This window comes from Staurois parvus, unplaced genomic scaffold (assembly GCF_062004578.1).
Source record: "Staurois parvus isolate SC_StPar_1 unplaced genomic scaffold, SC_StPar_1.0 ptg000702l, whole genome shotgun sequence".
NCBI classification, from domain to species: domain Eukaryota; kingdom Metazoa; phylum Chordata; class Amphibia; order Anura; family Ranidae; genus Staurois; species Staurois parvus.
The window spans coordinates 308,611-326,014 of NW_028318498.1; the positions used below are offsets into that span (position 1 = coordinate 308,611).

General features: G+C 38.9%; 1 protein-coding gene across 1 annotated transcript in view; it reads left to right on the forward strand.

The window, feature by feature from the left end:
* Positions 1–17,404, forward strand: part of LOC149446015 (eukaryotic peptide chain release factor GTP-binding subunit ERF3A) — a gene marked incomplete at its 3' end in the record, with an annotated part of 318,744 nt that overhangs the window by 290,779 nt on the left and 10,561 nt on the right. The window contains exons 10-11 of the mRNA XM_089653149.1: positions 14,785–14,874; positions 14,991–15,159. Of these exons, the coding sequence (XP_089509275.1) occupies positions 14,785–14,874; positions 14,991–15,159 (259 nt within the window). The remainder of the gene's footprint in view (positions 1–14,784; positions 14,875–14,990; positions 15,160–17,404) is intronic.

Genomic DNA, 17,404 nt, shown 5'->3' on the forward strand with positions numbered 1-17,404 from the left:
TTTAGATAATAATTATTTTTAAATAACTTGTATATTAAATCAAACATTTATTGAGTATTGTAACAAGGGGATAATATACATATTAGTATATGAATATGGTAACAAGGGGTTAGTATATAGTATGAAAGAGTAGGAAAATAGATATAATAGGTGTAAACCAGAGGGGTTTTTTTTATGTGATCTTTTATGTATAGGTTATGTAATATTCATTATTTTTCATATAAAGGCTATTTTATGACATATTATATACTTTTAAATATGACGCATATTAAAGTTTTATCATTTTAATGTTAGGTATACAAAGTAGATTAAGAGGCACAAATCTGCTGGATTATATATTATATATGGATACCGAGTTAGATATAAGAGTATGGCATGCAGCTGATCCGAGTAGCAACGTCTGACAGACAGAAAATTAACATACACCTGGGATAACACTGTGTCAATTTAACATAGGAAAAATCAGTTAGAAAATGGCCGCGCACATGCGGTCTTCAACAAAATGGCGGCCGCTATGTATATATACCAACACAAGGTAGTTGTGATGTCCAATCAAATTCCCCCTGATGAAGTCACGTGACCCTGTGACGCAACGCGTAGGGGAGGGGCTCTGACGTCACGACGTTGCATCGGAGAGGCTCGGCGATTCTAGCAGAGGCAGAGGGAATCACTAGCTCTGCATATCCGCTTAAGATAAGTGCCTCAAATGCTTGTATCACCGCATCTGGTAGCAATAAATACGCTTATTTAAAAGGATAAGGCACAATGGTCTTTTTTTTCTCCATCTGATCTATATACTCAACATTGAGGAAAGGTGGATATGAGAAGGAGGTGTCCCCAGGAGGGGAAATAGGAGATACTGATACTTCTTTCAAAAGTCTATCTATGAGTGGCCACGTGGATGAATTGAGAGAAGATTATAGGAGGAGGATCTGAGCAGGTCTGCACATCCATCTGGAATACTGCATAAAGGAGCACTATCCCACCAGTCCTGGAAGGACTAAAAGTCTATTTGCCTAAATTTATTTGGGCAAATATTAAGGTGAGCGCATATTGAGACTACACGGCACCTGGAAAGAGGGATTAAGGAGTTCACCTGCACATTGCACATTTGCACAAAGATATCTAAAACTGTTCATTTTTGTATGCACTTTTGCACAAAGATATAAAAGACTCTTTATTTAATCATGAAATTGGAATATGGCATTGATAATATTGTTTGAGCACTAATGGCACAATTTAGCATATTTATGATTTGATTTTCATTCACTTTATCACATTAATTAATTTATTGATTTTTATTATATTTATTATTAATTTATTTAGTTTATTGATGTTTATGAGTGATATACAATACAGTATTAAGTATTCATAGTAGGAGTGCGGCATCATAAATACGTCTAATCAATTTACATATACACAATTAAGTGAGTTTGTGAAAGTGCCAGCGCACCAAACACAACAGGTAGTTCACTACCACTAATTGCACATATTATACTGAACATCTGAGACATAGTGGCTCACAAGTATTCACTTTTTAATTCCACATATACCCATGGCATGTGTGAGCAGTAAATCATTTAAGTGACAATTTTGTATAAAAAAAAAAATTTTTTTTTGTCATTTTCCAAAAACTTGTGGTAAAAAAATAAATTCTATTGATTCAACATGCCTCTCAGCAAATAGTTTGGGGTGCCTACTTTCCAAAAAGGCGTGGTTTTGGGGGGGTGGGGGCGTTTTACGCCCAGCATTAAAAGATTATGCCACACATTCACTCTTCTAACCACCTGAAGATCAAGCCTTTTCTGACACTTTGTTCACATGAAAAAAAATCTGTATTTTTTGCTAGGAAATTAACTTAAACTCCCAAACATTATTATTATTATATATGTGTTTTAAAGCAGACACCCTAGTGAATAAAATGGTGGGTGCTTCAATTTTTTATGGCACATAGTACTCGTGCAGTGATTTTTCAAAAGTAAATTTAAAAAAAAAAAAATACTCTCTTTACTTTTATTTCACAAAAACGCAATGGCCAATTATTTGGTAAAATATAAAAGATAATGGTATGCCAAGTAAATAGATACCAAACATGACATGATTTACATGCCCTGTGCAATGGCGACAAACTGCATACATTTTTAATATCCATAGGCAATGCTTTAAAAGTCTTTAAAAGCTACCATTTTAGATTTACAGAGGAGGTCTAGTGTTAGAATTACTGCCCTTGATCTGATGTTCACGGTGATACCTCACTTGCAACCACTGTTTACATACCGGCACAGGGTCAACGCTTGTGTGCGCATGGGAGGGGCGAGTTTTTAATTTTTTTTTTTAAGTTATTTTGATATTTTTTCATATTTTTACACTGTACCTTTCTTTTGTTTTTGTTTTTTTGATCATTTTTAATGCTATCAGAGGGAATGCAAATATATCCCCTATAACTTCAATGGGCATTGTCATATATTCTTTTTTGAGAAATGTGGGGTCTGTCAGACTCAAGATATCTCCTCTGCCCTTACATTATCTAATTAAACCATAATCGGTGTTATCAGATGCTTTCCCAATTTACAAATGGCGCTGTTTATATCCTGTGAAACTGAAGTGATGAAATGCTCGTAGCTTCCGAATTCTTAGACTATAGAGATGATTCACACCACTCTGGTCTCCAATCAACTCTATGGTCAGCTGGCAGAAACACCGGCTGCATTCTCAGGTTCCCCTGATGGCACGGTACTGCCTGAGAATGCCGTGGAAGGCAGCAGGGGGGCATCATATCCCGCTGCTTGGAAAGGCACTCCTGTGGCTAATTAGCCACTAAGATTGTTTTTACATGAAAGCCGATCGCTGGCTGAAAAAAATGATCCCAGGATGATGCTTGCAGCTGTAGGCATCATTCTGGTATAACCATTCAAAGTTCAGTGATGTACCAGTACGTCGCTGGTCCTTGTTGGGTATATATGCTATGTTTTGTTTTTTTTTGTATGCAGCCTGTGAACTGAATGGGAAAAAAAGGAGACAAAATCTCTGCCAGAAAAAGTGTGTGTTATGCCCACGGTTAGAATATACCGCCCTGCAACCACCCACTTCTAATGGTGTGACATTAGGTCACACTTTGCCACAAGCGCCATTTCCAAGATTGAACAAATGTTTAAATAGTGGCACGCTTGAATAAAAATCGTCCATGTATAATTGGTACCCCAAAAGGATGATGCCAAGTCCCAAACTATCTTGCCACTACTCCCCATATAGTCTGGGCATCCGGGGGGCTCCCCATGACTATCTTTTCCCTCATAAATCCGAAACTTATACAGTGAGGAACAGAAGTATTTGAACACCCTGCGATTTTGCAAGTTCTCCCACTTAGAAATCATTGAGGGATCTTAAATTCACATTGTAGGTGCATTCCCACTCTGAAAGACAGAATTAAAAAAAAAAAAAAATCAGGAAATCACATTGTATGATTTTTAAAGAATTTATTTTTTTTGCACTGCTGAACATAAGTATTTGAACACCTGAGAAAATCAGTGTTAATATTTGGTACAGAAGACTTTGTTTGCAATTACAGAGGTCAATCGTTTCCTGTAGTTCTTGACCTGGTTTGCACACACTGCAACAGGGATTTTGGCCTTCTCCTCCACACAGATCTCCTCTAGATCTGTCAGGTTTCGGGGCTGTCGCTGAGCAACACGGAGTTTCAGCTCCCTCCAAAGATGTTCTATTGGATTTAGGTCTGGAGACTGGCTAGGCCACTCCAGAACCTTGATATGCTTCTTACGGAGCCACTCCTTGGTTATCCTGGATGTGTGCTTCGGGTCGTTGTCATGTTGGAAGACCCAACCACGACCCATCTTCAATGCTCTGACAGGGAAGGGGGTCGTTGCTCAAAATCTCACAATAAATGGCCCCATTCATCCTCTCCTTAATACAGTGCAGTCGTCCTGTCCCCTTCACAGAAAAGCACCCCCAAAGCATGATGTTACCACCCCCATGCTTCACAGTAGGGATGGTGTTCTTGGGATGCAACTCATCCTTCTTTTTCCTCCAAACACGACGAGTGAAGTTTAGACCAAAAAGTTCTACTTTGGTCTCATCTGACCACATGACTTTCTTCCATGCCTCCTCTGGATCATCCAGATGGTCATTGGCATACTTCAGACGGGCCTGGACATGTGATGACTTGAGCAGGGGAACCTTCCGTGCAATGCGTGATTTGAAACCATGACGGCGTAGTGTTCTACCGACAGTGACCTTTGAAACTGTGGTCCCAGCTCTCTTTATGTCATTGACTAGCTCCTCCCTTGTAGTTCTGGGCTGATTCCTCACCTTTCTTATCGGTGATACCCCACGAGGTGAGATCTTGCATGGAGCCCCAGTCCGAGGGAGACTGACAGTCGTTTTTAGCCTCTTCCAATTTCTAACAATTGCTCCAACAGTTGATCTATTTTCACCAAGCTGCTTGGCAATTGCCCCGTAGCCCTTTCCAGCCTTGTGGAGGTCCACAATTTTGTCTCTGGTGTCTTTTGACAGCTCTTTGGTCTTGGCCATGGTAGTAGTTGGCGTCTGACTGACTGTGGGGTGGACAGGTGTCTTTAAAGAGCTCAGACAGGTGCTACTAAGTTAGATTAATGAGTGGAGTAGAGGTGGACTTTTTAAAGGCACAGTAACAGGTCTTTGACAGCCAGAATTCTTGCTGTATCTTAGGTGTTCAAATACTTATGTTAAGCAGTGCAAGACAAATAAATTCTTTAAAAATCATACAATGTGATTTCCTGATTTTTTTTTTTCAATTCTGTCTCTGAGTGGGAATGCACCTACAATGTGAATTTCATACCCCTCCATGATTTCTAAGTGGGAGAACTTGCAAAATCGCAGGGTGTTCAAAAACTTCTGTTCCTCACTGTAAGTATAGCCTGTTGACCTCTCACAGGTCTTCTACATCTTGACCGCATACCTGGCACGCTTGCTGGGGAGAAATTGTTTGAATGCAAGGCAGCCAGAAAAATTAATCAGGGACTCAACGCAGGTTTTTTGCTGGGGAGTAGAGACATCTACAAATTTTTGGTTAAGGTGATTTATGAGGGGCTGAATTTTGTGTAGCTGGTCAAATTCAGGGTCACCCCAAGGACAACAGAGTGCATTGTCGTTGAAATGCATAAAACACATTATACTCTCATATCTATGCCTGGCCATGGCAGCAGATAACACGGGCATATGATGAATCGGATCTGCGGACCAATACAACCGCAATTCATTTCTTATAGTAATGCCCATGTTGAGGGTTAGGCCCAAAAAAAAAGTAAATTAGAAAACCGTAATGAGTTTCCATGCGACTGGTCTGGCAAGGTTTGAATTTGGGTTGGTGGCGATAAATTGTTGTGCATATAAATTGCTTTGATCCACAATCAATGCATACAGATATTCCGTGAAAAATAGCTAAAAAAATCAAGTGGAAGAGTTAACTAGTTGCTATTTCCACCTGAATTCCGGGTTGGGCAGTGAATGGGGGAAGTATGGGTGCTGCAGAATTTGTGGGCTGTCAATCGGGATTTGCAAGCACATCCGGAAGGATACTAGGGGCTCTAGAGGCCTGTGTGCGAATTCTTGGTTGCGGGACAATACTTGTGCTTGCCACCGCACCAGCTTGTACTGCACTTATGGGACTCGCCACATCACCAAGTCATACTGCAGTGCTGGTATTATTATTATTATACAGGATTTATGGCGCCAACAGTTTGCTCAGCACTACAATATAACTGGAGACAATACAGTTCAATACAAGAGGGTTAGGAGGGCCTGATCCTGGGAGCTTACAATCTAAGAGCTATGTGAAAGACCAGGATGTACTAGGCCACTAGTACTCGTCAGTTCACCAAAAGATAGCGTGGCACTAGTACTGGCACTGTGTTGCATATGAGAGTCATCAAAATTTACTGACAAGTGCTAACAGAGATCAGGCCTGATTCTGCGAACACTGCGGTTTTGTGTGTAATGTATCAAGTGACAGTGACCTACTGACACTGCACTTGCTGGGGGGGAAGGGGGGGGGTAGCGTAGGGGCTAAACGCAGGTGCCGGAGCTGATCCTGATAACGCTACGTTTTTGGGGACGCCATAATAATGTGAACGTTGGTATAGTGCTGAGCTGATCAAAGATATTGATCCGTTCAGACACTATACTAGCAGTGGAGGTTTATTGTTTAGCGTGTTCCTGTCAATTAAGTGTGATTACTGGTGTACTGAAGGGCAATCTGGGAGGGACGTGAAAACCACGGGAGCGCAAATCACGTGTATATACACGTGATTTTGCTTACCCGTGCTGCCCTGTAGCAGTATTTCTGCTATAGGGCAGTCAGGAAGCGGTTACATAAGCGGTTTGTGTTACGTCACTGTGTTACTTTAACTGATAATTGCGCAGTCATGCAACACTGCAACCTTTTTTCCCCCTGTGCGTTTTTTATTTTTTGCGCTATAAAAAAAAAAAAGACTGACTATTTTGAGAAAAAAAACAATATTTTGGACTTTTTGCTATAAAACATGTCTAGTAAAAAAATTTCAAAATCAAATTTTGCCATAAAATTCAGCCAAAATGTATTCTGCGACAAAAAAAAATCCCAATACATGTAAATTAATTGATTTACGTGAAAGTTATAGCGTCTACAAATGGCGGTATAGAAACTGGATTTTTAATTTTTTTTTTATACTAATAATGGCGGTGATCAGCCACTTATGGCGGGACTGCGGCGGACATTCTGAGACTGGGGGGGGAACTGACTTGGAGTCACTGACATCAACAATGACACCAATACAGTGATCAGTGCAAAAAAAAAAAACCACTGACACTGTACTAATGGCACTGGGGAGGAAGGGGTTAACTTTTTTAGGCAATCAAAGTGTTAACTGCGTGAGGGGAGTGTTTTACTAGTGGGCGGGGGGTGTGTACTTCACAGGAACACACTGATTCCGAGAGCTAAACTCCGCTCTCATGAACAGTGTGTTGGGAACTGACAGGGAGCAGAGCTGCATTGAAAACAATGCAGCTGTGCTCTGTCACTGTTTGCCGGCAATCGCCGGGACCCAGCGGGTAATGACCGGTCGGGACTCGGTGATTGACACCCGTTGTCGCGATTGGCGGTGCGGGTAGGCCGGTCGCGCGCCCCCTACCTGTTTTGCTAAATGACTTTTTAAAACGTGATTTAGCACAGCGGTGCTGCCCTGCCGCAGTATATACACTGTGTCTGTTAGGCAACCAGTTAAAGAATAGAGGGCTGGCAGGTTACAAGTCACTATTGGGAGGAGGAGCAGAATTAATGGATTTATTGAAAGCACTTTCTGCTGTATGCTCTGAGTATAAATTATTTTGTGTACATGTAATTAAAGCTGGCCAGTCTGTTTTAAAGATAATTTACTGCTTGTTAATATGTAAATATTTGAAGGTCCATAGGTTGGTCTCAGCACTTTAAACTCTTATCTATTTTTTTTATTTTATTTAACCTCCCTGGCGGTATGATCATGTCAGGAATTTTGTGCTGAAAGCGGTACCATTTTTTTGCATGGAAATATGTAGTTTTTAATTGTAGGCTGTAATTTTTAGGAATAACTCACTGAAATCTGTCCGAACAAGAGTCTATTAAACATTCCGGATATGATAAAACTTGAAACACAAAATCATAAATTATAATTTAATTAATAATCATAAAAAATAATAATATAATAATAATCAATTTAATTCAATAATATAATCAAACCAAAAACACTGAAATTTGAAATACAGAGGCAAATTCGCACATCGCTGAGCAAAGTCGCAAAATCGTTTTCAGTGTCTGATGACGAATTTCCCCACAAATCATTATCACTCAATTCTGCAAGTGGTTCTGATTTACTATCGCTGTTCTAAAACTGCTTTTGATGTAAAGGGACGCTTTTTGGACGCCATGGACTTTTCTAAGTTTCCAGGCAGAAAGAACAGTCAAAATGCAGGCAGGGCACAGGACAAAGCAGTGGGGACAAAATGTATGTGAAATGCAGTGAAAAAGCAATGACAGCAAAAATGTCATTTTTTTAAAAATTTCAAATTTCCCGCCGGTTCCGCCGCCCGAACGTTCCGACGTCACGGGGACCGGAACACGGAAGTCAGATGCCGGCATCCGCCGGAGGACATGGACGGGGACGCTGCAGGGGACACATCGTGGGAGCGAAGGACAAGGTAAGTGCTGCAGGGACCCCCAGAGAACGCTGCATGGTAAGCCCGAGTGTAGCTCTGGGTTACCGTTCTTGGTATAGAAGTTCTACCCCGAGCTACACTCGGGAAAACCGCTAAGGAGGTTAACCACTTCCAGACCGGACACTTTTACCCCCTTCCTGACCAGGGCAATTTTCAGCTTTTAGCCCTATCACACTTTGAATGACAATTGCGCGGTCATGCAACACTGTACCCAAATGAATTTTTTACCATTTTTTTGAGATAGATAAAGCTTTATTTTGGTGGTATTTAATCACCGCTGGGATTTGTATTTTTTTTGCTATGTAAATGAAATGTCCAAAAATTTTGAAAAAAAGTGTTTTTTTTAATAAAATTTTGCAAATAAATAATATTTCATCATAAATCTTAGCCAAAATTTATTCCGTTATCTTTTTAGAAAAAAAAAAAATCCAAATTAGTTTATAAGCAAAAATTATAATTTTTAAACATTTTTTTTTACATTTTTATTTTATTTTTTTATATTTTTTATTTTTTTTTATTTTTTTTTACATACTGTCACCCTAGCAGTACAGTGTCACCATGGTGACACTGTACTACTTGTGAGGGGTGATGAAGATTTTTTTTTTTTTTTTTTTACACTGATTGCTTTTACACCTATATAGGATGTAAAAGCAATCATTTCTCTTTCTCTCTGTGTGCATTCTTGCACTCATTGAGAAGAACTAAGTGAGCTGTGATTGGTCACAGCTTGTCACATGGTACAAGGCTTTTGTGAATAGCCTTGTACCATGTGACCTCTGTGATCATTCACAGATTTCACACATAGTAAGCAATGATGTCAGAAGTGACATCTTGCTTACTACTTTGCATGTGATCACTGATTGGCCAATCAGTGATCACATGATCGGAACCTCGTACAGAGGTCCCGTCCGACGATCGGTGTTTCACTGTGTCCGGAGGACACAGCGGGCACCGGATCGCGGTGCTGCGCGCTCCCAGGGAGCGCGCACAAGCAGGGTGCGGGGAGGCCATTTATAGACGGCCACCCGACCCTGCAGTGCCACCGTCCGGCCGTTTACATACAACGGCCGGTCGGGAAGTGGTTAATTATTAATTTTTCAGATAAACAAGTTATACAAACGTACTCATTAAAACCTTAGCTTTATATCAGAACATTTATCGTTTCATCCCTCCCCCCCCCCCCCCCCCCATCCAATCCCTGACCCGCTTATGCTCTGCATTTTCCTGTTTTTCTGGAGATCGTAATCCCTATAAAGGAAGAACAAAATATGTTTTCATATTATTCTATGTTAATCCCCCATAACCTCTAAGACTAGCCTTGACTTTTTGAATTCCTTCCATTTGTTCCATCTTGTATGGTGACTCTCCGTCTTATCTTCATTCAAATGATAAAGTTCCTCCAATTTACATATTTGATCCACCCAATCTTTTATTTTCGGCACCTCCTGTCTCCTCCAATAATTGGGTATCAGTCCCTTTGCTGCATTCAAATAGTACAATAAACCATATTCTTTGTATTTAGCTGAAAGCTTATTACTATGAAAAAGGCAAATCTCTGGGTCTACTAGAATATCATCCTCTGTAATTTTCTGAATCAAGCTTACTATTTTCCCCCAATACGCTTGTATTTTCGAACACTCCCACCATATGTGATACATTGTGCCTCTACTTCCACATCCACACCAACATAAAAGTGAATTATCTCCACTCAATCTGTGTGCCACACTCGGTGTGATATACCATCTTGCCAAGCACTTATATTTCTTTTCTACCTCCTGCATATTTATATTTCCGTGAATTATTCTATATATTTTCTTCTGTTTTTCCGCATCTATTGTAACTCCTATTTCTCTTTCCCATTTTTCTATATATGGAGGACTAATATCTGCATTTATTTCAGTGAGAATCTTATATATTTTAGAGGTTCTGTGTTTCCCGTCTCCCCGCGTACCTAACAAGTGCTCAAAAGGATTCCAATCCTCTTATTCTTAAAGGCTTTGGAAGCTTTCCTATAAAGTGTTTCAATTGAAAATAACGCCACTCATCCCTTCTCGTAAAAAACGTCTCCTTTTTCTAATTCTTTAAGTGATCCTATTTCCTCCCCCACCATTATATTCCTTAATTGTGCATCTTCCTTCTTAATCAACTTCCCTGTGATACCTTCTTTACCTGGGGGGAAAAACTCTATAAGGGCATTAACAATGAATTAAATTCCCATCCCATCTGTTTGTGTAAAACATCCCAAACTCTTAAAACATTAAATGTGAATAAACTTGTACTGTCTGCTAATCCTCTGTATTGTAGAGGTAACCATACAATGCCACTTAATTAGTATTACTTAGTATATTTTCTATTTTAACCCAGCTTTTCCCCTCTGCATTATATGTCCAGTCAAAAATTCTCGCCATTATTATTGAGTTATATCTTTTTAAATCTGGGACTCCCAATCCTCCTCTTTCTACATAAAATTTCCTGGCTTATTCTCGTTTTTTTATTGCTCCAAATAAATCTTATTAACATTTTTTTAATTGGCCAAAATATTCTTCTGGTAGTTTAAGTGGTATCATTTGAAATGTATATGTTTTTGGAACAATCACCATTTTTATCAAATTTATACGACCTATCCATGACGGGGTTCCCCCTCCTAATTTCCTTAGTTCATCCCTGATCTCATTTAACAATGGGATATAATTCAATTTATACAAGTTCTTGGAGGATACAGTTAATTTTATTCTTAGATATTTCAATTCTTTTTCTCTCCAAACAAAGGGAAATTTCTTCTTTTAACCTATTTTTCTTTCTGTTTGGAAGATTTATGTATAAAATTTCTGTTTTTGTTGGGTTAATTTTTAAATTTGACATCTCCCCATATTCTTTCAGTGATTTCATTAAATTTGGCAATGTTATCCTTGGGTTTCCCACATAGAACAGCATGTCATCTGCATAAGCTGCAACCTTATGCTCCGTATCTCCTATCCAAATTCCTTTTATATCTATATTATTCCTTATTTTAGCCAAAAGAGATTCCAATGATAAAACATATAGCAATGGAGACAAAGGGCATCCCTGTCTAGTTCCGTTCTGCATCCCAAAATACTCTGACAATTCCCCATTAACCATGATTGCTGCAGACAGTTGACTGTCATTTCCTTATCCACTCTCTCATTCTAGGTCCCATCCCCAATACTTCCAATGTATCCAACATATATCCCCAATCAACTTTATCAAATGCCTTTTCAGCATCGATAGAGAGTACCACCGCAGGGATTTTCTCTTTCCTACTTTTTTGTATGAGAAACCGAGATCTCAGTCCGTTATCTCTACCCTCTCTCCCTGGGACAAAGCCTACTTGGTCTATGTGTATCCATTCCGACATTAGGTCTTTCAACCTGTTTGCCAGAACTTTTGCATATAGTTTGGTATCTGTGTTTACAAAAGAAATCGGTCTGTAACTTGAACAGCGAGTATCATCTGTACCTTCCTTATGCATGAGAACTACATGGGCTTGTGGGGATTCCCTCCTCATTTCCATCTCTCCTCCCAATGCATTCATATATATCCTCAGTTTAGGTACTAATAATTCTTTAAATTTTTTATAATATCTCACTGTGCATCCATCAGGTCCTGGATTTTTCCCGGCTATAGTGCTTTTTAATGCTAAGTGTATTTCCTCCTGTGTTATTGCTGATTCTAGGGATTTTAACTGCTCCTCACTTAATTTTGGTAATCCTTCCTTTAAGTATGTCTGTCTTTTTTCTCTTTTTCCTACTTCATCTTTACTCATGGAGCTGTGGGGGATAATATTATATAGCTTATTATAATATTCTTTAAACACTTTAGCTATATCTTTAGTTGAATACATTAATTCTCCTTTGTGGTCTCTTATTTTCTCTATATTGTTACTAGGTTTTTTTTTTTTCTCTGAGCCCTCATTAAATACTTTCCTGGCCTATCTCCTCATCTGTATCTCTCACTTATTTTATTGAACACTCTTCTCTTATCTTCTTCCAGAAATTTATTTAATTCTTCCCTTTTATTTATTACCCTCTGCATAATCTCTTGTTACTTGTTTCTGTGTTTCTGCTCTAACTCAGAGCTCACTAAGAAGCGTGTTTATTTTTTCTCCTCTTTCCCTCTTCATTTTTGCTCCAGTCGCTATCAATCAGGATTCCTCTAGTATAGGCCTTATGAGCCTCCCACACCGTTGCCATTTACACTTCCCCAGAATCATTTTCTTCAAAAAATTGCTCTTTTTTTATTCTTTGATCCACCTCTGAATCCTGCAGAAGTGTCTCATTTAACCTCCATAATTTCCCCCTGAATCTGCTCATTTCCCCATAATAATTGCATTGTGACAGGGGCATGGTCCAATATTGACATCACTTCTATTTTTACTTTGACCAGAGACTCGATAAGTTGATGGTCCAGCAATATATAATCCAGTCTTGAATACATCTCATGTGCATGAGAATAAAACGTATAGTCTCTGTCCCTTCATGTGCTTAATTCTCCATATATCTACAAGTTGACATTGGTATATCATTTTTTTTTTCAAGGATTTCAGAAACCTACTACCATCTCTCTGCACAGGGGACGTCATATCCATCTGGGGATCCATGTAGAGATTGAAATCACCTGCTACAATTATATTGGCTTTTTTTAAATCCATTAACTTCCTCAGAGTATTTTTTAGGAATACCTCCGGTTTCTTATTCGGGCAATAAATATTTGCTAGTGTACAGTCTAGTTCCTTATATTCCTTATATTTCCTTATAAACCCTATATTTTTCGCAAAACCTATTGCCACTCCCTTGGCACGTTTAATTGGGGAATCTGCATAAAACCACATTGGATAATATCTGGAATTTAATTTCACATTTGATTCTTGCACCAAATGTGTGTCCTGTAAAAAAAAAAACAAAAAAAAAAAAACACTGAAGAAAATCTATGTCGAATTTCTTTAAAAATCCCCAAAATCTTCTCAGGGCTATTTAACCCTTTAACATTATAAATCGCAAAGTAAATCTCTTCCATTCTTCTCCTCCCCACACCTCTGTCTTCCCCATCTGTTCTCTCTTCCTTTTTCCTCCACTTCTTCCCCTTTGATCTCTAGGATTTCTCCAGACTGATGTTTCTCCCACTATTTCGCAGAGTCTTAAACTACCTATCCCCTCCCCATACCCTCCTCCCACCTATGACCATTAACTTTTCCCCAATAAGCGTGTCTCATCCTCCGTGTCCTGCCATACTCTAGTACACTTCAAAGATCGTAAGAGAGAGGCAGAAATGGAGGGAGAGAGAGAGGAAAAAAAAGGGGGGAGAGAACCCCCACCCTCCAATCTTCTCCAAACCAGGGATATTTATTTTCTGTATATCAAGTCTCCCACAAAACTCTCTCAGATCTTTGTGGAATCTCGGTCTTGCTGAACATCCATTTCTCCATCCGATCAAACATGCTGGAAACCCCCAGCTATATCGAACATTCTGTTTTCTCATCTGTTCCAGTAACCGTTTCAAAGTTCTCCTTATTAATGTTTCTGCTGCTAAATCAGCAAAGATCTGTATATTTCTGCATATTTTATTACTGCTCTACCTTTTATCTTCTTCCAAAGCTCTTCTTTATCCCAAAATTTATGGAATTGCACTATTACATCTCTTGGCTTTTTCTTTCTATCTTCTTGTATGTATTTTTCTATTCTATATACTCCCTCCATTTTGAGAGGCTCTGTTTTATAGTTCTATCCATTATAGTATTCAGCATTCTCGTTATTATTCCCGTCAAATCTTCTCCTTGGGAGTTCTCTGGAAAGCCTCATGTCCTTAGATTGCATCTCCTATCCCTATTCTCCTGGTCTTCCAATTTATATAACAGATTTGTTTGTTCTTTTCTCATTACCATTGCCTGTTTTTCTAATTTCTGTATAATTTGGGCATGTATATTTAATTTTTCTTCCATCTCCTCCACCCTTGATAATATTTGCCCCAGATCTTTGTGTAATTTCGCCAGTTCCTGTTTTAGGAATCTTTCAAGTCCTTTAAACATTTCTGCTATTTCTGCTTTAGTAGGCATCTGTGAGCTCTCCTCTTCTTTCTTCTACTTTATCCATATCCATTTAAAGTCTAAAGCCAAAACCTTTTTAGTTTTAGATCATGAGAAATGTTTAAAACTCATTGCTACGTGAAAGGAAATATTTTTAAAGGATGGGGAATCCTCTTGATTTTTTTTTTTTTTTTACTGGAACAGATGTCATATTGGAAAAAAAATCACCTCTGTTTAGTGACAGCTAGCAATTTTGCATTTTCTCACTCTGGCATGGTGACAATGATCATTAGCAAACCTTCCAGCAGATAGTCATAAAACCTGACATTCTAACTCTTCCCTACTTTAACTTAAATACAAATTAAGGAAATGGCCATTGATTAATGGTCTGTCTTTTCAAATGATGTATTTTCCATATTTTCCTTTATTATCTTTTAAAATCTCTTGAAAATTTTACATGTTTTATTCATGAATGTTGCAGAAGCCTATATAACCAGTTTAATTTCTCTCGTGTTGCGCAGATTGTGATAATTGAGCACAAATCCATTATCTGTCCTGGATACAATGCCGTGCTGCATATTCACACATGTATTGAAGAAGTTGAGATAACAGTAAGATTGCATGACTTATATGTTTCTTAACATTTTTTTTGTTTAATTTCAATAGACTGTGGTATTTCTTGTTAACATAATTTTTGACTTTCTAACACTTTGCTTTTTCAATCTAGGCCTTAATTTGCTTGGTAGACAAAAAAACAGGGGAAAAGAGCAAGACAAGGCCCCGCTTTGTAAAACAAGACCAAGTATGCATTGCCCGCTTAAGGACAGCAGGCACTATCTGCCTTGAAACATTCAAAGATTTCCCTCAAATGGGTCGATTTACCTTGCGAGATGAAGGTACGTAATCTTAATTTTACTGTAACTGCTTTGAAATAAAGAATGCACATGTTACCGAATCCTGCTTTTTATGAACTACGATCTTTTCTTTATATACATGAATACATTGAATGTACATGTATATAATGAATTTTACATATGTTTTTTACATATGCTTTTACATATGTTATCCACCATGGAATCCCAATCCTCATCCAAAAAAGTGGTACCACTATCCTCCTCCCATTTTTGTCGGTATAAAGGAGGTATATGAAAAAGACAGAGCAAAGACTGGTGATAAAAATTAGAAATAAGACCCCTTCCCCTAGGACAGTCACGGCTGGTACGTTCAAAAAAGGAAACCGGAGAAGATGGTATAAGGCCAAAGTGTGATTCACAAAAATGTCTAATCTGTCGGTAACTATGGTACTCACTAAGGGGAATATCAAAAAGCGCACGCAGCATATCAAAGGTAATGTAAGATCCTCCTCTTTGAAAATCAGATAATCTGATAAGAGATTGATCATACCACTAATGAAACAGTTGAGGAGAAGAAAAAGCTGCTGCAAAAGTAGGATCACCAAAAAATTAGATACCGGGATAGGAGAGACCAAATTTAATTTAAATTTGTATTTGGACCAAAGTGTCAGTGAATGGGTCACTATGGAGTTATAAAAGGTAAGCGATCGTGGGGAGATTTTGGACCACAAAATACCCAGTAAGTAGAATGGGCGTATAGACTGAGATTCAAACTTGACCCATGGGAACTGAGAGTTAATTGTGATAGCTGCGCAAAATGAGCAGAAAGGTAATATAGCCAAAAATTGGGAAGACCGAGACCTCCAGTCCGTTGTGAACAGTACAAAATAGATGAGGCAAAACGTGGACGCTTATAACCCCAGATAAAATTGTTAATGGTCCGCTGAAAGTGGTTCAGAAACGTTTTTGAAACCGGAACTGGAAGTGCTCTAAAAAGATAAAGAAGTTTAGGCAAAATATTCATTTTAACAGCCGTGACTCTACCCAGGAAGGAAATAGGGTAACCATGCCAAATCTTCAGTAGAGTAGAGAGACGTGATACACATGGTGGATAATTAGCAGCAAACATATCTAAGTATCTGGGAGTGAGATTAATACCTAAATAGGATATCCGATCTGTGGACCAGCGGAATGGAAAAGAACTACGGAGAGATGCACTTAGGGAATCAGGGATATTAACCGGTATAACCACCGATTTGGTAAAGTTAACAGTAAGACCTGACGCTATAGGACAATCGTTCAGTACGGCACATAAATTAGGCAATGAAGTCAACGGGTTAATAAGAAAAAGCATAACATCATCAGCATACATGCTTATTTTGAAATGTGAGACTAGTAATGGGTAGCCAGAAATATCCGAATGTGATCTGATTGCTACTGCCAAAGGTTCCAACACCAGCGCAAATAAAAGGGGTGAAAGAGGACAGCCCTGACAGGTACCTCTACCCAATGTAAAAAAGTCCGAATTACAGCTAGGGAGCCTAATTCTTGTTTTTGGAGAGTCATATAGGGCATGTATACCCGCTAAAAACACGTCATTAAAGCCCATTTTTTGTAGCAAGGAAAATAAATAGGGCCAAAGAACACTGTCAAAGGCCTTGTTTATATCTAGACTCATCAGCAGGACCACTTTAGAATGTAAATTGGCATCTTGAATAACATTTAGCGTGAGGCGAATATTATCAGTAATGAATCTGTCAGGAATAAAGCCCGATTGGTCCGGAGAGACTAAAGAGGAGATAATAGTGGCCAACCTGTCTGCCAAAATTCGGCTAAATATTTTCAGATCATTATTCATTACTGAGATTGGTCTATAGTTTTTTGGTAAGCTATGGTCTCTCTGTGGTTTGGGTATTAAAGACATATTAGCCAATAGCATCTCCTCCGGGAACTTATCTCCCTGCAAAACATCATTAAATAAAGTTATCAGATAGGGAGCCAACGTAGAGGCAAAATGTTTGTAGTAACTAGCAGTGAATCCGTCCGGACCTGGTGCAGTAGAACTTTTTAGTGCGCTAATCGCACAAGTTATTTCCTCCAAAGTACAGGGGGCATTAAGAGAAGCAACCTGAGGTGTAAGAGCAGGGAGGGGTATAGAATCCAGCCACGAGTCGGCTGGTGGAACAGAGTCCGACCGTGGAGGAGCTAATAGGTTAGAATAAAAGTTTTCAAAAATGCCCAAAACCTCCTGAGGTAAAGATGAGATAGCGCCCGAGTTAGTACATAA